Below are 21,806 nucleotides of genomic sequence, written 5' to 3'. Positions count from 1 at the left end.
AAAAAAAAAAAAAAAAAAAGGGGAAACACTAATTAAGGCAAGCTGCTAGCCTTTCCAAGTATCTAATACCAGCTTTTCATACTTCAAGTCCATGCCTGTTCTCATTCCAGGTCTCATAAGGACCCTCAGAAAGTCTGAGATATAATTTGATGGCATCAACTGATGTAATTTTATTCTCTTGATTAAATGCATGGATTTTTCTGTAGGAAAAGAAAGCTACGTCTGAACAGCCTTATCCCAAGACCCAAAATGGTCACCATATTAAACTCCCAACTGTAATGAAAGACTATATATTTAACTAAATTAAACTCTGATAGAGAGTATTATTTACTGGGATTCCTGTTAGGGGTGTGTGTGTGTGTGTGTGTGTGTATGTGTGTGTGTGCCTATGTGTGTTAGAGAGTTTTTGTTTCAAAAGTACTTTAAATGTAGTTGTTATCGCTTAAAAGTTTACTTTTAATGTTGTCTTTTATTCCAAACATAATAGATGTTTATGGAATCAGTCTAGAAAATGCAATAGAAGCAAAAAAAAAAAAATGAAAATTATCTCCACACACACTACTCAGAAGCAGGCACCATTAACATTTTTTACCACTGTATTAAGGTATAATTGGCATACCACACCTTCAACCACTGTAATTACCCAGTCTGATGAACTTTTAGTAAACTTATAATTATATAATCATGATTGAAATCCAGTTTTAGAACATATCCATCACCCCCAAAATATTTTCTTCATGGCTGGTTGCAGTCAATGCCTGCTCTCATCCCGTCTCAGACAGTCACTGATCTTCATTCTATCTTTATGTTTTTGCCTCTTCTAGAAATTTCATATAAGTGTATTCATACAACACATGTAGTCTTTTGTGATTCATTCATGCATCATGCTGTCTTTGAGGTTCATCTATGTTCCTGCACGAATTAGTACTTCGTTCCTCCTTCTGCCGAGTACTTTTCCATCATGTGGATATACACTACATTTTGTTTACTCATTCCCAAGGTGATGACTATTTGCATTTGTGTGTATAGTCTATTATACCTATCCACATATCAGTTCCAATTCTCTTCATTCTTTTCTGTGGATTTGTGTTACTGTATGCTGTCATTTTCTTTCAGCCTAAGGGTTTCCTTTAGTATTTATTTTAGGTCAAGACTGCTACCAACAATCCTGTTTATCAGGGAATGCCTATCTCACCTTCATTTTCAAAGGGAGGTTTTCCTGGATATACAATTCTTAGCTGAATTGTATTGCAACACTTTGAATATGTTTTTCCACTACCTTCTAGCCTCCCTTATTCTGATGAAAAAGCAGTCATCAATCATATTGTTTCCCTGTATGGAGCTATTTTTCCGCGGTTGCTTTCAAGATTTTCTTTTTGTCATTCAGAAATCTGACTGTAGGTCTAGTTGTGGTTCTCTTTGTGTTTATCTTACTTGGCATTGAGAATTTTGGATCTGTAGATACATTTTCATCATGCGTGGGAAGTTTGGGGCCATTATGTCTTTAGATACTTTGCTCCTCATTCTGTCTCCTCCTCTTCTGGTGCTCCTAGTACATATATGTTGGTACACCAGTTGTTGTTCCACAGATCTCTTATGCTTTGTTCGTTTTTCTTTAATGCCTTTTTTGTCTGCTGTTTGGATTGGACAATTTCTAGTGATATGTCTTTGAGTTATCTTATTCTGTTCTCCACCATCTCAAATCTGATGTGGAGACCATTTAATGACTCTTTCATTCAATTACTGTAATATACAGTAGAATATACACTGTAACATACAGTGTAATATACTCTAGAATTTCCATTTGGTTGTTTTTTTTTTCTTACTTATTTATTTTTTACAAGAGAACAAATCTACACCTTTATTCATTTACTTTTAAGTTAGTTTAAATCCTTGAGGGGTACAGCATCACACAGATTCTGTGGCCAATGGCTTTAGCAGGAACGTTGATTCAGAATTTGGCTTGGACCATGCCACTGTTTCCATGAAAACAAGTTACTTTTCCCCCAGATCACTCTGGTTTTGTTCAGTTTGCCACGAGGGGTCACTGTGTTGTTCTTTGCTCTGTACACATAAGCACATCTCTTGCCTAGATAGAATTCAGTTTCATCTCAAGCAGAAACACCTTCAATTTTAGGAAGAGCTGTATGCTCCCTCTGGTTCCAGAAACTCCACTTATAGCCAGCAAAAATGGCTTTGGACCACAGCCTTCCAGACATATTTGTCATTTTAGGAGTCCTGTTTCCAGCAGGCCTCCATAGGTTCCAAGATGGCAGGAGAAAAGCGAACTCTTAAATACTTTAGATTTCTCTATTAATAGTTCCTATTTGCTAGGTAATTTTCATTGTATTTTAATTCTTTTAACAGTTTCCTTTAATTCTTTGAACATATTTATGATAGCTGCTTTGAAGTCTTCTAAACCCAATATCTAACCCACTTAGAGTCAATTTCTATTGACGTCTCTTTTTCTGAGTATAAGCTATGGGTTGTTTCTTTGTATGTTTCTTTTGTTGAAAACTGTACATTTTACTTTTTTATGTTTTTATTAATTTATTTTTGAGAGAGAGAGAGAGACAGAGTGTGAATGGGGCAGGAGCAGAGAGGGAGGGAGACATAGAATCTGAAGGAGGCTCCACGCTCCAAGCTGTCAGCACAGAGCCCAACATGGGGCTCAAACCCATGAAGTGCTAGATCATGACCTGAGCCAAGGTTGGACACGCAACTGACTGAGTTGAGTCACCCCCAAAACTGCACATTTTATTTTATTTATTTAAAAATTTTTAATGTTTATTTTTGAGAGAGAGAGAGATTGAGTCAAGGGAGAAGAAAGAGGGAGACACAGAATCTGAAGCAGACTCCAGGCTCTGAGCTGACAGCACAGAGCCTGACACGGGACTCAAATTTACAAACCATGAGGTAGGTCATGACCTGAGCCAAAGTTGGATGTTCGACTGAGCCACCCAGGCACCCCAAAACTGTACATTTTAGATATTATATAGTAGCAACAACAGACTGATATAGTTTTGTGGGTTTTTATTTTGTTTTATTCTTTTTCTTTTTTTAAAGTAGGCTCCACACCCAGCATGGAGCCCAATGTGGGGCTTGAACTCACAACCCTAAGATCAAGACCTAAGCTGAGATCAAGAGTCAAGATACTTAACCGACTGAGTCACCCAAGTGCCCCTGCTTGTTTTGTTTTAGTGAATTGCCTAGACTCAAATGGCAGAATCTGTCTCCTCTATGGTGTCTGAATGCTAATGTCTTTGCTTAGGTGTTTGATTTCTTTAAAATAGACTTTATTCTTTAAGGCAGCTTTACATTCTCAGAAAAACTGAGTGGAAAGTACAGAGATTTTCATATAACTTGCCCACATATGGCATTTGGGATGGTTAATTTTCAGTGTCAACTAGACTGGGCTAAGGGATGTCCCGATAACTGATGAAACAATTTCTGGGTGTCTCTGTGAAGGTGTTTCTGGAAGAGATATACAACTGAATCAGTATACTGAGCAAAGAAGATCTGTCCTCACCAAGTTCACATACACACACGCGCACACACACACACACACACACACACACAAAATGCAAAGAAAGGATGAATTTTCTCTCACTCTTTTCTTGGGCTGGAAATCCATCTTCTGCCCTCAAACATTGGAACTCCTGGTTCTTGGGCCTTTGGATTCTGAGACATATTATACCAGGGGTCCCCTCACTCCTGTTGGTTATATTTCTCTGGAAAACCTTGATTAACCAGGAATGAGCCCAAGAATAAGGACGTTTACTTGCCAAAGCCATGGCTGAGTGCCCAATCTTCAGCGATAGCAGCACTGAGCCTCTAATATGGCACCATTATGTACGGTGATTAGCCAGCTTCCTGGTAGCAAGTTGATTACCCCGAACCATTTTCTTCATGGAAAGGGCAGCATTTTGTCCTTAACTGGAATATATTTCTACTCTGGATATAAATTTGCCTTCCCTGCATGCAATGATTTTACCAAAACTACCATCCATAAACTTAGAATGCCTCATCCATCATCATGGTATTCCACACAACATTGCTTTGGATCAAGGAACTCACTTCACAGCAAAAGAAGGGCTGTAATGGACCCATGCTCAAAAAATTCACTGGTCTTACCATGTTCCCCACCATACTGAAGCAGCCAGCTTGATAGAATGGTGGTATAGTCTTTTGAAGACAGTTACAGTGCCAGCTAGGGGGCAATACTTTGCAAGACTTGAGTTCTCCCAAAGGCTGTGTATACTCTGAATCAGCGTCCAATATATGGTGCTGTTTCTCCAATAGCCAGGATTCACAGGATAAAAACAATAATAATAAAGGTAGAGGAAGGGTGAATTCTCTCTCGCTCCTCCTGAGCTAGGAAGTCTACCTCCTGTCTTTGGACATCACATAATGGTTTTAGATTCCCAGCCTGATCATTCGAATATCCCTACTATATCTCAGTCTGGTTCTGATGCTTGCTGTGTTTCTTGAAACTGTGTGGGTTTGTTTGTTTTTATTTTGTTTTGTTTTTTGTTTTTGCTTTTTACTAAGCCTTGAAGTTTTCTTGATAGGTGGACATGATGTACTGGGTAAAAGAAAATTCTCTAAATAGGCCACTAGCTACATGGTGGGAAGATGTGGGCTTTGAGGGGAAGGCATTCTATCATCCTAGGTTGGGTCTCGGTCTTTTAGTGAGCCTGTGCCCCTGGACTGTGAACTTCGCAAGTGCTTCTCAGCCCCTTTCTCCCTTAGGGGGGAAGGGATAGCGAGAGTGGGCTAAAGTTGGGTATTTCCTTCCCTCTGGGTTGGTTAGGTTCTGAAACAGCAGCAACAACAACAACAACAACAACAACAATAGTTTAGGCTCTGGTAAAATAATTTCTCTTGAGGACAGGCCTTGTTTAGTAGCAAGCTCTGGCATATTTTTTAAAGGATTTTTTCTGGGGCGCCTGGGTGGTGCAGTCGGTTAAGCGTCCGACTTCAGCCAGGTCACGATCTCGCGGTCCGTGAGTTCGAGCCCCGCGTCGGGCTCTGGGCTGATGGCTCAGAGCCTGGAGCCTGTTTCCGATTCTGTGTCTCCCTCTCTCTCTGCCCCTCCCCCATTCATGCTCTGTCTCTCTCTGTCCCAAAAATAAATAAAAACGTTGAAAAAAAAATTAAAAAAAAAAAATAAAAAAATAAAGGATTTTTTCTTTTAAGTTTATTTATTTTGAGAAAGAAAGTGTGAGCGGGGGAGAGGCAGAGAGAGAGGGAAAGAGGGAGAATCCCAAGCAGGCTCTGCACTGTCAGCACAGAGCCAGATGAGGGGCTCAAACCCACAAACTGAACTGTGAGATCATGAGAATGATCTGAGCCAAAGTCAGCCACTGATTTCACCAACTGAGCCATCCAGGGGCCCCAGCTCTGGAATATTTTAACTGGCTATTTTTCCCCCTCTCTCTCCTGGCAGCAAGGGGGCATTTTTCTCCAATATTCACTTTGAGAACCTGGTCAAGCTCCTGGAGGTAAATCTCACAAGAGTGTGGAGACCACCCCCCCCCCACCCCCACCCCTCCGCCCCTGTCACTGGGTACTTGGAATTTTTAACTCTCAGTCTTATCCACACTGAGCTTCCAGAAATTTATCAGTTATAGTTCAGGTATTCCTACCCAGTACCTGTTCCTGTAGAGACAGGTATCTGCTCAGGCAAATTGTGATTCTTTGTATTTATTTTTTCTCTCCAATTTCAGGGGCATCAGTTTGCCCTGTGACCTCACTTCCCTGACAGATCTAAGAAGAGCTGTTGATTTTCCAGTTTGTTCAGCTTTTTACTTGTTGTCAGGATGGAGTGACCACCTCCAAGCCCCCATATGCCAGACTTAGAAATCTAAAATCTTTGTGTTTAATGCTTATTTTTTTTTGTAAATGTTTTATTTATTTTATGAGAGCATGCCAGCGGGAGAGAAAGAGTGGGGGACAGAAGATCTGAAGCAGGCTCTGCGCTGACAGGCTAACAGCATCGAGCCTGATGCGGGGCTCGAACTCACGAACTGTGAGATCATGACCTGAGCTGAAGTCAGATGCTCAATTGACTGAGCCACCCAGGTGCCCCTAATGATTATCCTTTAAAAATTTGGTCTGGATTCCTGGGGTTACCCCTGTGTCTGCATAGCTTAGTGCTGACCCAAGTGACTGACTTGAAAAGAGGTTGTTCTCAAAAACCTTTACGATGTATGACTTCTATCCTCTGTTGATTGATCTGTATGTAGATCAGGGTGTGCATTCAAAGCTCTGCCACATTTCAAGTCTTCTTTGGTTGTTATTTGTCATATCTCCCCTACACATGTAAATAGTTTCCCAGTTGGCAAGGGATGTTGGGAGAGCTTCTCTGGCCTTTTCTTGGCTCTCATTTCCAGGTTCTTCCTGCTAAGATTTCTGACCGGCTTCTAATGCCTACAAACCAGGACAGCAATTTTAGGCTACCAAGTATGAAGGCGTTCCCTCCTTGCATTTCTTCTGAGTTTGCCACTTTTATCTGATGAATCATTGTGTGTGTGTGGGGGGGGGGGGGGTTGCCCCTTGCTCCAAATGGAGTCCAAAGCCTCTGCCACAAAGTTGCTGTTCTCTTGGTGAGCCCCTGCTGATCAAATGGCTGTATTCTCACTGTCTGAGCTGGTGCTGTGGGTGGATGGGAGCAGCCTCAGGCACAAAGACAAGAAGACTCTCTTTACCCAAAGCTCTAGCAGTTTTGCAAGAATGCTTTCCAATTTGTTGTCTGCTTATTTATTGCCAGTGTCCTCAAATGGTTATTTTTGGAACATCTTAATTTTATGTGTGTATGTGTGTGTTGATTCACAGATCTCTTCACAAAGGCATAGCCAGAAGTCTCTACCTGTTTACATTTTGATGTACATTTTGATGCGGTCTTAGTTACTTTGCAGTTCATTTTTCATGTATATATACATATGTGTGTGTGTGACTATAAACAATAGTATTTTTATGTCCTAAAAATGCAAGGTATTTTTTTCCTTAATATTGTTTTTAACTTTCTTTTTAATTATAAAGTCTAACCCTTTTACAGACTACAGAATTCCATGCAATTAATATATCAAATATTCCATTTACTAGTTGATAAACATTTAGGTTGTTTCCAATTTTTTTACGATTACAGACTGAGTGCCACAGTAAACATCCTTCCACATGTTTCCTTTTGGTTTTACTAGGTCTTATCAAGTTATTTTCCAAATTTTTTACCACTCCTTCCATCTATGAGTGAGCAGAACTGTTTTTCCACAATCTGGCAAATACTAGATATTTCCATATTTAAAATTTTTTTACATAGGATAGGTGAAAACTGATTTTAAAGGTATGTATAGTTTTAAGATGTGTAACATTTTGCCAAATTATCTTTCAGAGATTTTGTGTCAAATTGCTCTCATCAATCCTAAATGTTATCATTTCTTTTAAATGTTGACATTCTGATGGAAACTTGGTATCCTTGCTGTTTTATATTGATTCATTATTACTATGATTGAACTTTTTTTGTGATTATTGGCCATTTGTTTTCTTTATGTAATGTTTGGTATTATTTTTCTCCCTATTTTTCTATTGTAAAGTAAATGCAAATTTTAGCTCCTACGTGTAGGACAATGATCTATGTTGAATGACTGTGTATGTTATGAAAGTGAGTTTTTTCTCTTTTTTCTTCTGGCATGTGAATACCATTGTTCCAATTGTTCCAATACCATTTGTTGAAAAGACTATTCTTTCCACATTGAATTGCCTTAGCACCTTTGTCAAAAATTAATTGGTCATATTTACACAGGTCTATTTCTGGACTCTCTTTTGTGTTCCAGTGACTCTGATCTCTGTCCCTTCACCAATACGAAACTCTCTTGATTACTGTTGCTTTTATTTATTTATTTATTTATTTATTTATTTATTTATCTATTTATTAAAAAAAAATTTTTTTTAACATTTATTTATTTTTGAGACAGAGAGAGACAGAGCATGAACGGGGGAGGGTCAGAGAGAAAGGGAGACACAGAATCCGAAACAAGCTCCAGGCTCTGAGCGGTCAGCACACAGCCCGATGCAGGGCTTGAACTCACGGACCGTGAGATCATGACCGGAGCTGAAGTCAGACGCTTAACTGACTGAGCCACCCAGGCGCCCCACTGTTGCTTTTATAATAAATCTTAAATCAGGTAGTATGATTCCTCCAATTTTATTAGTTTTCAAAACTGTTTCAGCTATTCTAACTTCTTTGCATTTCTGTATAAATTTTTGAATCAGCTTGTCTATATTTACAAAAATTCCTGCTGGGATCTTGGATTGATAATTTGTGTTAAATCCATACATCAATTTCTATAGAAGTGACAGCTTTACTAGACATCTTCCAATCTACGAATACATTATGTCTCCATTTATTTAGATCATCTCTGATTTCTTTGATCAGAGTTTGTAGTTTTTAGCATACAGATACTGTACATGTTTTGTTAGATTTATACCTAAGTGTTTCATTTGGGAGGAGGGGCTATTGTAAGTAATATTTCTAAACATTTCAGTTTCCAGTTGTGAATTGCTAATATATAGAAATATGACTGGGTTTTGTGGTTGACTTTATATCCTGTGATCTTGCTAAGCTTAAACTCACTAGTTCTAAGAGTTTTGCAGATTTCTTGGAATTTTCAGCAGAAACAGCTGCATTGCTGCAAATGAGGACCATTTTATTTCTTTTAGGCTGTATGTCTTTTTCTTGCCTACTGCACTAGCTAGGACTGCCAGTACTATGTTGAATAAGCTTAGTGAGAATGAACATCCTTGCCTTATTCCTGATCTTAAGAGCAAAGCAGTCTTTCACCATGAAGCATGATGTTAGCTATGGGTTTTCTGTACATGTCTTTTATCAGATTGAGAAAGTTCCCCTTCCACTGTGAATGGATGCAGAATTTTTTCACATGCTTCTTCTGCATCAGTTGATAAGATTACATACTTTTCATCTTTGGATTGTTAATATGGTAGAGAACATTCATTCAGGTTTAAACACTGAACCAGGCTGACACTCTCAAGAAAAAAGCTTCCCTTGGTCATGGTGTATTATTCTTTTTTATACATTGCTATGTATTTTCTTGAGAATTTTTTGGGTTTATGTGTATGAAAGGTATTGTTCTGTAGTTTTGTTTTGTTTTTTTTTCTTGTAAGGTCTTTACCCAGATTTGGTGTCAGGGTAATGCAAGCCTCATAAAATGAGTTGGGAAATTTTCCCTCCTCTTCAATTTTCTGGAGAAGATTATGCAGGATGAGTGTTAATACTTTATTAGGTAGAATTATCCAGTGGAATCATCTGGATGTTGATGTATCTTTCTCACAAATTCTTTTTTTTTTTAATAATTAAGAGCTTATTCAAATTATCTGTTCATCTTGGATTACACTGTTTTTTATTTTATTTATAGTACTTTGTGACAGACACAGGTTTTAGATCTTTTTTTTTTTTATTAAAAAAATTTTTTTTTCAACGTTTATTTATTTTTGGGACAGAGAGAGACAGAGCATGAACGGGCGAGGGGCAGAGAGAGAGGGAGACACAGAATCGGAAACAGGCTCCAGGCTCTGAGCCATCAGCCCAGAGCCCGACGCGGGGCTCGAACTCACGGACCGTGAGATCGTGACCTGGTTGAAGTCGGACGCTTAACCGACTGCGCCACCCAGGCGCCCCTAGATCTTTTTATAATTAAATCTATCAATCTCTTCTAGTTTATCTTTGTGTGCTCAGAAAGTTCTTATTTCCTTAAATTATTAATTTTAGGAGTTTTGATTGTAGTGCTGTATTTCCTTCGGGATAATTCATATTTTCAGTTGTGATCAGTCAGATGTGATCCATCTGGAATTTAGTGAATGATAGGTGAAGATCCAAATCTTTACAGGTAAAAATTAGTATACAAGAAAAGAATAAGGTGGCCTTAGAACCTCCCAACCCAGAAGCATAGAAGTTTCTCGCTTGAACAAAATTTTTACGTATTCACAAATACATTAAATGTGTTATAACCATGAAGACTATTTTCAAAAAATCATATGTATAGATGGAGTACAAATACTCTGAGTATACACAAGAAAACTTTTTAAAGAAGATGATTAGCTAGGAAACACAGAATCAGGAAGTCTTCAATGAACATTCATGCTAAAGGAAACAGTAATCAAAATATGAAAATAACTTCTGAAAACTGAACAAAATTATTTAATGACTTGGGAAAATAGAAGAGTGGAGAAAAGTAGGATGCAAAACTTTCCCTGTGATTCGTTCCCTCTCTCTCTCACTCTTCCTCTCTCTTTTTCATAAAAGACTGAAAAATAATGTACACCTAAATGGATTCCTTTTATGAGCAGAGATAATCAACATTTTAAAATGTTTAAATCATATTTTTCACAAATCTCAAATTCCTCTGGATGGGCCATTGAATCCATTAGTGTCCGTTAATCTGACCCAGTCAGCTGAGCACGGCACACAGTCCTTTCTCATCCGTTCTTTTGTGTCTCTCCTGAAGCTACTCACTTTCCAAAGGATGACCTTGTCTGAGAAAGGACTACTGTTGATGAATTCATCACCTGGCTTTCTTCCAGAAGCCCTAATACCTCACTTTTGAATATAGTCATAAAAATTCTAGCTGCTACAAGCGTTCTCTCTTGACAGCCAGAGGAAAAGAGTCAAGGAGGTTGAGAATGGAGGAGGAAGAAAGAAGGAGCCAATGTTTTTGTCTTTTATCACTGGATTTCCTCATCAACCAATACCTCACAGCTCACATTCATAGTGTGTATGATCTCTACTCTTTATGCAGGTGAGTTCTGCTGAGATTCTAAGAGAATAAAGGAAATAGAAACCAGATGGTTTTATTGGTTTTGATGTTCCAACTAATCTGTGGAGATATTATTGTGCCTAAATTCATGTGTAAATGCTTTTGTACAAAATGGCTTCCAGTCTAATTTTTCCATCACAGTCATGAATAGCTAATTATAACCTGTTCCCATCGCTAGATAGACCATTGCCAGTGTGCTTCCCCCCACCATGGGAAATGGTGATAACTGCAAGCTACCTCTTCTACTTACCCCTGTGTTGGGCCTCTCCAGACAGGGCATGAGCCTTGGCTAGTAGCGCACTTGCCTCTGCAGTTTGGGGGCTGACGTCAGTGAACAAAGATACACAGATAGAATAGGCCTGGAATAGAGAAAGTCATTATCAAGAGTACCCAAATGACAGTATTTCAGAGGATTTTCTAATAGCTCTCGTGAAATTGCTAGTTGAGAGCTGTGGATATCTAATCATGGAGTTATAAGAGAGGTGAGTTTGAATCCCAGCTATTTCCTGTGAGTCTTGAGCAAGTAACTTCACCTTCACGTGTAAAAGAAATATATAGTTTCCATCAGTTGTGGTTTGGAAAATATTAATGAGATGGTACATGCAAAGCATACATAATACCATCACATGGTAAGTTCTTAATAAATATTAGCCACTATGATGTCTTATTAGGTGTCATAGCAAAACTAAAATCACAACTTTAGCTAAGCTTCTCAAAGGTTCGTTATCAAAGGAAGTTCAGGAGAGTTAAGTATGGACCCTAAAACCATACTGCCTGGGTTCCTATCCCAGCTCAGCCACTGATGACTCAGGCAAGTCACAAACTTCTTCAAATATAAAACCGGAATGACAAAAATGACTGTTACAAGCAGTTGCTGTAAAGATTAAATGAATTAATATGTGTAAAGTGTTTAGGATACCACCTGGAATGTCCTAAGCATGACAGAAATGGAGATTTTATTACTATTATCATTCGTACTAAAGTGGATGGAGAAAGAAGAGACAAACCCCTGGCCCACACCCACCAGAAAGAAAAAAGCCCCCTTCCCCCGTGCCTCATAGTTCACACGGGTCAGACACTGTGAGGTATCTCAAGGAGCCCCAGAGATTTCAGACAACACTATGGAGCTAAGGTAGAGTTCAGAGCTGGTATGTGTGCGGGCTCTGAGGACTCAAATTCTCTAAGTTCAAATCCCTGCTCTCCTACTTGTTAGCGACACAACTTCAGCTGAATTAGCTATAACTCTTTAAGCTTCCGTTTCCTCATCCTTAAAATGAGATCAAATCATAATAATGCCTCCACTTCATAGGCGTATTGCATGGATTAAATGAGTATATTCTCAAGTGCACATAGTAAAAGCAGTCCATAAATGTTAACTATTTGTGTTGCTGTTGGGAAACACTGACTATATCTTGTTTTGGCAATCCTGATCTGACCGCCGCTTGCACAGTCTTGGACACAAGAACCTGATGGCTTGCTCTGTAAACAGTGGACTCCCTGCCTTCAGACCAACATCCCCTAACATTTCTCCACGGTGTGATTACCTGCAGTGCCTTTTCTACAGTATCAGACTGTTTTCACATATACCATTGAATTGCATTGCATGGTTTCTATGATACAGGAAATCTAATCCACTTTTGGCTTCCGGAGGTACCAGAAGCCACAAACAGGTTCTTATTTGAGGAGAGAAAAGGCGAATTTAATAAGTTTCAAGGGAAGTTTCAAGTACAGGATGCATCAAAAAGCCCCACACTGTTTTCATTATAATGACTCAACATTCCTTCCTATTTTGTTTTGTTTTCCCCTGGGCATTTGTCAAATTAGTTACCTCCAAGTGAAATACTCTTTTGTCGGTTTAAATTTAGACTTGTTGATACAACCAGCTGGGCTAGCCTAGAGGACAAATGACAGCATCAAACCAAAATATCATGATTTTTCTTTTCATTTTAAAAAAGCCCTTTGTGTTTGCTAAAGCCTTAAGTTTCGTTGCCCCTACGGCTTTTTTCCCTGGAGCAGACTCACTTGCTTACCTCTTCCCAGCATCCACAGAGATGAGGGGAAGCCTGGGAGGGGAAATTTGGTCCCCGATCAGGTCAAACAGCAGATACACTCATCCTGAGTCCGGATTCTCTGCCCATGTTGTTTAAGGTTGAGGAAGGGCTCTTGTGTGGATCTGGCGGGAAATCCACCCCACCCCCTAGTTCTTCTGAGAAGCCCAAGCTTCCCTGGTCCTGGGAACGGGGCATGGGGCCAAAGAAGGCCAGTAGGCTGGTGCTCCAGCCAACTCACCAACCTGCTGCAAGTACTGGATGGCCTGATCATGGTTCCTCCTCAGCTGCTCGATCTGCGCGATCTCCTCGTACAGACTGACCAGATCTGATGTCCTATCACCCTTAGCAGCGATAACATTGCCAATTGCCTTTTCAAAGTATGCCAGAGCAAGGTTCAATCTGTGGACAGCCAAGGAGGCTCTATAAGAAGAGGGACAAAGATGCAAAGTCAGAGAGGCCCCTTACTTTGCAGACACAAAAGGAACTGATTCTAAGAATGAAACGATTTGGCCTTTAGAGGCCAATTATCTGAGTGGTTGACTAAAATCCAGTCTTGCTATAAACAAACTCCCATTAACCTGCATTTTACCCACCAGATTCCACTGACTGATATTCACTCCCATTAATACAGCATGCTATAGTCTAATTTTATAAAAAAGCATAAAATGGCTTCCAGCAGTTCACAAGATGGGTAATTTACCCGTAAACACAGACTTTCTAGAATCAGAATAAAATTTTATTCTGACTCCCTCTCTTTCAGACCAATACAAAGCCATTGCTTTGTCTTGTTTGATTTAGTTTATTCCTCCTCAGTTAAAAATGAGGATAGAGAAAACAATGTAAATATTCCTTCCAAAAGACAGTGGTTCAATAAATTATGGCACATCATATAATAAAATACTTCAGGCTTTAAAAACCATGCTTCCGTTTTAGACTAAATAATATGAGGAGAAATTAAAAGTGTGGCAAATTTTAAAAAGTGATAGGACTACTTAAAGTTGACCCTGACATATCTATCTATCGATTGATCAATCTTTATCTCTAAAATATCCATAGCAGTTATGTTTGGGTTGCGAAATTAAAACTAACTCTTATTTTCTTCTTCATATCTATATTTTCAAATCTTCCAAAACAAAATATAATTTTAAAAATGAGAATAAAAAAGCACTTCATTAAAGTTTATTCCTCTAGAGACAGCAAGACACAGGCAAATAACATGGTAGTTCAAAGCTGGTTCTCACAGTTATTAGCTTTAAAAAAATTTTTTTTAATGTTTATTTATTTTTGAGAAAGAGAGACAGAGACAGAGAGTGAATGGGGGAGGAACAGAGAGACAGGGAGACACAAAATCTGAAGAAGGCTCCAGGCTCTGAGCTGATAGCACAGAGCCTGACGTGGGGCTCGAACTCACAGACTGCGAGATCATGACCTGAGCTGAAGTTGGACACTTAACTGACTGAGCCACCCAGGTGCCCCCCTCAGTTATTAGCTTTATGGTCAAATTCCAGGAGTCTACATTTCCTTCCAAATAAAACAATGATAAGAATACCTAAATTACAAGGTTATAAAGATTAGATAAAAAATTGTACATGAAATTACTTAACATATAGTGGATACACAATCAATATTACTTCCCCTCACCCTTTGCTTCTTCCATCTTTGTATTCCCAGAGTGGAAAAAATATGTATGTATATGAAATTATTTTATATAAGGCATTCCACAAGTTACAATTTATTTTAAACTGAAAGATTCATCCTTCCTCTGAAGATTGGGATTAACAATCAAAAGAGCACTGGCATGTTATCCGGTAATTCTTTCCAGAAAAAATATTTGATCAATCAGACCACTATTTCCTTTGACTATTACAGCAGAAGTTACAGAATGAAAATGCCTCTCATCAAGAGCTTGTAGGGAGATATTAGCCAAGTTGTCTGGCCTAAACAATCACAGTGTATTTTCCCTACCTTTAAAATGAGAAAGGGGATTTGCCCTTACTAGATATTTGCTCTATATGAAATATAAGTCAATGTAGTACAGAAGGTGAGCTATGGATTAAGAAGACCCATCTGTTGTGTTGGATCTTCTACTAGTCATTCTGTCACCTTGAGTTACTTACTCTTCCTGTGCCTTAATTTTCTTACCTGTGAAATGAAAACAAAAATACCTACCTCATAGCTTGCGGTAGAGGATTGAACTAAATAAATGACGTAGCACACTTAGAATAGTTCTTGGAGATAGTTACACTGTTCCAACACTTAGAACAGTGCAGGTACAAAATAGATACTAAATAAATATTGTAGAATGAATGAGTGAAATACGCACTAGTATTTATTCTGAAAAAGGAACAAGGCTATCTTTCACATACGGCACAAAAACCTTAGCCACTGACCCATGTGACAGCAGCAGACATTCACTAGACTCTAATTTATGGCTCCGTGGACTTATATCAATAGTTTGATCTAACGTTGGGCATTCAAACACCTCCCCACCATTTCCCATTTGATTTCTAGGTTCATGGTTGTTTAGAGCAGGTAGGCATGACTCATGTATTTCATTTACTTACCATTCCGTCATCGACTCTACCATGCCAAGTGTTTACAGTTTTGGAACCAGATTGTGGATGTGCAGATATCTTAAAAATCTAAGGAACAGTAAACCTTTTATTATTCTTTTTTTCCCCTGATAATCTGCTGGGCCCACTCTTATATGTAAATACTGTGATTCTCTCTGAGGATACCTAACTCAACTGCAAACCAGTTAAGTCTTGTTCTGGCTTGAACACATCCCAAGTACTTGGTTTCCATATGGAACAGAACTTTCCTTAAAAATGCATGTGCCGTGCATAGCCTTCATGGGCTTCCAATAAACAAACGGTCTTCATTAAGTACTCTTTCCTTGTCTTTTAAGATACCATGCTTCATGACAAAAGTAGGTGGCGATTTAGAAAAAGACATAATTTGAGAGTAGGTGTGAAAGACAGAATAAGGGCGAGGAGTCCATGAGTTCAGACCATGGATCCAACACTTGTCACCGTGGACAGTTTGTTTAATCTCAGCCTCAGTTTCCTCTCTCTCTCCCTCTACAATAATTGCACCAACTACCTCACTGCTGTCTATGAGAATTCAATGGGCACTGCACATAAAGCTTAGACCATGGTGTGTGCGTTTGGTAAATAAAACGCCTCTTTTATCACCATCTGAGTATCTGGGTTTTTTGCCCTGAGTATTTTTTCTCCCCTTATACAGAAGAGCACAGAACAATCATGTGATACCGGGCCTCATTCACAAAAGCCTAAGCCTCTCAAAGCCCAGATCTTACCTGCCCAAAGCAATTGTCAGGTCTTTCTCCGAGACTTGTAATCTGTGAACACTTCCCTCACATAATTCTTTCAGCTCCTTCATGTTTCTCTCTGCCTTCTGCAGGTTGAAATAAGCCTCTCTGCCAGTGAAACAGTCAAGGAAAATGCTAGGCACACAAACTCCCCCACTTCCCAGGGACAACGGTTGATAAGTAAACAAAAGGGCCACTTGGGAAAATGAAGCAGAATTTGAAAAACAGGCACTTTACTATGTTCTTTATTTTCTATATGTATATGTTGTCAAGAATTCTTTAGAAAATAAACAGAGACCTGGGTTTCTCATGGCAGTAGCCTGAATCCAGGGCTGTGGTGGGTGGTGAGCATTTGGAGAAGCGAACAGAAACTGTAAATTATGCTAGATTTCCTTTAGAGGCATCCATGGTGTGATAATACTCACTTTTCCCAAGTTGCTTCCTGTGAATGGTAAAAGAGAGGAACTAATTCTGCTGAAAGGGACTTTCTGGATCATTTAGAAAGTCCAAGCAAAACAGATTTTTGGCAAAAGGCAAACAGCAAGAAAGAAAATCCCCTTAATTCCCAAATATCCTATTTCCCACATAGTCAGTAGCCCCTTCTAAAGGCATAACAGAGAAAGGCAACGAATCAGTGTTTACAAGTTGAGTACCAAGACCAAAAAAGCAGAGAGGGGAACGTGGTAAAGAGGAGAGATGAAGGACACACGGTCTCAAAGAAGACTCATGGTTAATTTTGTTTAATATGGAATGCTTTATAAATTTGCATATCATCCTTGTTCGGGGGCGCGCTAATCTCTGCATCGTTCCAACTTTAGTGTATGATCGATAGTGAACACGAAATACCATGCACAGTTTTCAAGTAGAGATAGTACCAAAAGGCTGTCAAAATCACACGCTTTTTGAAGAGTAATGGTCCGCCTCTGGGGACATAGAGAACTATTTCTTTTGTCTTTTTTGCTTGGCCTCCAGCTTCATGGCAGTATTCTCAACAGCATTTCAGAAAAACAAAAATGATCAAGAGTCCATTAAATCAGAGACTTCTGGCTGCAGGTTACAATCACCTGGGGGACTTTAAAAAATCTCAATAAACAGATGAACCCCAGACCTACTAAATCAAAATCTCGAGGGTGGGACCCAAACAGCAATAATTCTTAAAGCTCCCCAGGGGTTACAGGTGCTGCCTAGTTTGACAAACATTGCTTTAAATTACCACCCGCTCTCCCCACTCCTATACCACCCCCCACCCACTATCACCCATGTCCTCACTGCTAAAACTGGTCTTCTTGGGTGCTCAATCAAGCAGGACACACTCCGAAAACTTTTCAGCTGGCTTGGAGACAGGTCACCAGTGAGACCCCTCTCATGGCTCAACTCAGAGTTTATATGAACAGATACAGGAGGAATATTCATACCCTTCTAGATGAAGATAAGAAGCTTGCAGGGGGCTCTGGATGTCAGAATAGAGCTGTGAAGCCTGGTTCAATCTCCCCTGCTCCTAGGTGAGACGACCCGCCTGGGGACATGTGCTCCCAACCCCCCCCCCCCGCCCCAAGCTCTGATCACAGGCCCAGCCAGGAAAGGAAGGATATTGGTTCTGTAGGAGCCAGGCCACCCCCATGGTGTAGTACAGCATGACCAGAGCTTCCAGGATTTCCTTTTTTTCCGTGTTTGAGGTCGTGTTTTCCTTCCAGGTCAGCAGCGTGCTCCTGGCAGATTCAGCATGTTTCTTGGCCTGAGCTGGGAGGCCTGGGGAAGTTTGAGGGTGGGTGGCAAGAAGAAAAACATTAAAAAGTCATGTTTCAGTGAAAGACATTTCTGGGAGGAAATAGGTGGGTAGTGTGTCTGTCGTGTGCTCTATAGTATTAGTTTCCAAAGCTGGCTGCGCATCAGAATGATCTGGAATGCCTGTAGAGAATATAGATTCCTGGGCCCCACCCCAGACCTACTGAGTTGGAATCTCTAGACGAATAGAGTCCAGCAATCTATATTTTTAATTAATTCCACAAGTGCTTCTTATGCAGCCATCAGAGCATTTATCTGGGGTCCAGTCTGGAAATCACTAGTAGACCAGGAGTAGAAGCTGAGTATCCTGTTCCCAATCCTGCCGTTAATGCCATGTGACCTTTTCAACCCACAAAGCTTCTCCATCCTCCAAATGTAAAATGACAATAATTATAGAAGCTGTGCCTTTACCAAACACCTGGAGCTAGTCCAGGAACAAACTAGGTTAGGCCACAGAGTGCTACGCTTTGAGCTTTCTGGAAAAGGCATTCTAAAAATACAAGGGCTTATGAATACAATTACTTCCATCTGGGGATTTTTTTTTTCAATCCAAGATGAGGCTGGATAGGCTAATTGGTCACACACACACACACACACACACACACACACACACACACACACTCTAATTGCTAAAGGCAGTGAGGCCCTCACTAAGAAGACAAAGGGATCCCTGATGGGAAAAGAGTAGCTCCAGAGAAAAGAGAAAGGCCAGCAGAGAACATATTATCCTAGAACATTATCTCCTCTGCTCTACTGAAGACAGTTAGGGCTGGTGTTCACGTTCAGCTCTCCTCTCTGCAGGTTGGTAAACATACTCACCCCTGCCAGCTAGGCCCACCGCACCCGTAATTCTCACTTCACAGCCCCATCCCTCAGTCCGCTCTGCCTCTGGCCCTTAGAGCCTGTTTTCACAGTACAGGTAGAATGAAAGGCCACAAAGATGATCTTGAAAGGTCTTGAGGCCTGTGGCCCTCATACATTCCATGTGCAGGACCTCCTTAATGAGTCGCTACAAGGTAGGGGGAACAAAGCTTCCCTGGGAGAGCCCTAAAAGGGACCTGGAAGCCAAGAAGTCTTTGTAGAACACTCAGAGGTTCCTGTTCTGTAGGTCTCAAGAGATAAATGGAGTCTGTGGCCAAAGAGATGGCTGTGCCCTAATTTACCAGGTAATAGCACCCCTCAAATTGCACTGCACTTCATAAACACCCTGTGAAAATGCAGATTCCTGAGTCTTGTTTCCAGTAGTTATGGTTGACAGGTTCTGAGGTGAGAAGAAAGGATTTACATTCATAACAACCATCCTAGGTGATACTGATGCAGGCTGTCTAAAGACCACACTCAGAAAAGCACTTAGTAAAATCTTTATAAAAGAGGTGGGACTCATCTTACTTTGAAGAGTAGGTAGTTTGACTGATAGAGAAGAATGAGGAGGGGTTTCCACTTGTAGTAAACAGCCCGAGGCCATAAAGACAGAATAGGCAAGCGTGTGTGTGTGTGTGTGTGTGTGTGTGTGTGTGTGTGTGTGCACGTGCATGCACACAGGCACACCCGTGTGCATGCATATGCTGGTGGGGTGGGGTGGGGGCATGTAGGAGCACCAGGGAAGGCAGTAAGGAGACCAGCCTGACTGAAAGGGAGATTTAAATGTAAAGACACCCAACATGTGAATTGGATGGGAAAAATGGAATCTTGGATGCCAAGTTGAGGAGGCTGGATTTGATCTGGTGGGTAATGGGAAGTCTTTATAAGTCTTGAAGAAGGGAGCAGCTACAGAAAAACCTGCCAAGGACATCAGAAAAGACAATAAAACTGGAAACTAAGGAAGTCTTTTTATCAAATAGGCTGTTTCTACAACCACACAGGCCCTTGGAAGTGTGTCAGCAAGAAGTGAAGGAACCCAATCTAGATGCTTCCCTCTGTCTGTAGGAAGGAGCAAAGTGAAGCTGGCTGAGCCACTGAAAACCACCCCTGAATCAGCACAATGCTGCTTCTGGGCTCCTGAATGGGAAACTAATGAGAAAATAGTTCCGAGGCTTTGCAAGTCTGCCCTGCCAGCCACCCCCACCTAAGTGTCCAGTTATGGCTGTGAAACCCCCAGAGGAATACTTTTCCTCTAAGTTCAGCAGCCAATCAATTATCGGGTTCCTCTTCTCCACTTTATCATGCCCCACGGTGTGGTCCTTCTGATGAAAAAGCTGAGCTGTGTAACCACTGGGTTTAAACAAACTGAACACGGATCTCAATTTAAAATGGCTCATTAGGGGCACCTGCATGGCTCAGTCGGTTAAGCGTCCGGCTCTAGATTTCAGCTCAGGTCGTGATCTCACAGTTCATGAGTTCAAGCCCCATGTCAGGCTTTGAGCTACAGTGTACAGCCTGCTTGGGATTCTCTCTCTCTCCCGCTCTCTCTGCCCCTCTCCTGCTCACATTCTCTCTGTCTCTCAAAATAAATAAATAAACATTTTTTTTTATTTCAAAAAAAATAACATAAAATAATAAATTGGCTCCTTAAAGTCAACCCCAAAGGAAAAAGTCACTCCTTTACTGTTCCCAGAATCCATTCTGGTCTCCAAAGTGGGGTGCATGTAGCCCTACAGTTTGCAAGATGCCATAATGATGTAGGGAAAAAAACTAAATGTCTCTATTTTTAAAATTTTTGTTTTCTGTTTTTATGAATGTATATTATATAAGATATTAATACTACTACCATAACTTATCATAAATACACACACATGGAGAGTACTCAAATTTTTTGTAGTGATAAGGGAGCTAATTCTCAAGAGTTTAAGAGATCACTGCTCTAAACAAATGTTTTCCGATATTTTCAACTATGAAAGAGCTCGTCTCATGTTAAAAAAAAAACTCACTTTGTGATATTTTTCTGGCACTTCCTATGTGAGAAAATTCATGATGACAAAAAGTACTATGAATCAGTGTCAATAATAATTTGAAATAAATTCGCATTTTACTGATTTCAAGAACACCCTCTTCGATGTAAAGATAACACTGCATAGATGTATATGTATGAGTCTCATGTCAACCCTCTCTGGAGGAGGCTCACAGAGTGATGATCTTGTTCTTGAACTCCAAGCCCCATCTCCCTAGTTCCAATGTCAACTCTGAGAGACCAAGTCATTTTCCTTTACTTGCCCTTCTTCCAAGCCAAGGACACCATCCTTCTCCCTGCACCAACAGTTCGGCAATTACAGAGGGAAAAATCAGACCTGTTCCTGGAGCCTGAGATTCAGAAATTACAGGGGATGTTGATGAATTGGAAATGGGTCCCAGTATTGTCCACCAAACATATCAAAGCATTTTGCTTTAGTTTGGGATGTGATTCCACAACTGATGTCTGTTATTCTGACTCAGGCCAGAGGGAATCTGCTCGGAGACACCCAGTCTTTGGAGTTGCTGCTGTCACCTTTGATCATCATCTATATTTAAGAAGTCAGCCTACGGCCAGACTTCCCAGATACCAATCTTGCCTCAGCCACTTCCTACTATCCCTGTGGCCTTGAACAAGTTACTTTATCTATGCTGCAGTTTATTCACCTATAAAATGTTAATGAAAATACTTTCTACCCTGTAGGGTTCTTGTAAGAATGTAATTAATTCATGAAAATAAATGGTGCCTGGCACATAGCAACGAAATGAATTTGAGAAAATTACTCCTCCTCTTCCTACTACCAGCGTCCATTCTCTGAAGCCATTTATTAAATGTGCCCTTGCTTTGGACATTTTTCATAGAGCTGCTTACAGAATCCCTGGAAAAGGCTGCATTCTCAAATACAATCTCATTGCAGGCAG

The 21,806-nt window shown here is 40.2% G+C and overlaps 1 protein-coding gene and 2 pseudogenes across 4 annotated transcripts in view; all 3 read right to left on the bottom strand.

Moving 5' to 3' along the window:
- TTC23L (tetratricopeptide repeat domain 23 like) overlaps positions 1-21,806 on the bottom strand; it is a 58,572-nt gene that overhangs the window by 19,621 nt on the left and 17,145 nt on the right. For all 4 annotated transcript variants that reach the window (XM_025923760.2, XM_086676814.1, XM_086676820.1 and 1 more), the window contains exons 5-8: positions 17,807-17,963; positions 16,203-16,328; positions 13,126-13,303; positions 11,083-11,191 (exon numbers count right to left, since the gene is read on the bottom strand). In XM_025923760.2, coding sequence (XP_025779545.2) covers positions 11,083-11,191; positions 13,126-13,303; positions 16,203-16,328; positions 17,807-17,963 — 570 coding nt within the window. The remainder of the gene's footprint in view (positions 1-11,082; positions 11,192-13,125; positions 13,304-16,202; positions 16,329-17,806; positions 17,964-21,806) is intronic.
- On the bottom strand, positions 1,850-2,302 carry LOC112861093 (large ribosomal subunit protein eL33 pseudogene; annotated as a pseudogene).
- Positions 16,954-17,051, bottom strand: LOC112861858 (U6 spliceosomal RNA; annotated as a pseudogene).

The sequence above is a fragment of the Puma concolor genome, chromosome A1 (assembly GCF_028749965.1).
Source record: "Puma concolor isolate L17-30 chromosome A1, mPumCon1.1.hap2, whole genome shotgun sequence".
Classification (NCBI taxonomy): Eukaryota; Metazoa; Chordata; class Mammalia; order Carnivora; family Felidae; genus Puma; species Puma concolor.
Note: the sequence above shows the minus strand (reverse complement) of the source record. Positions and strands in the feature narration are given on the sequence as shown.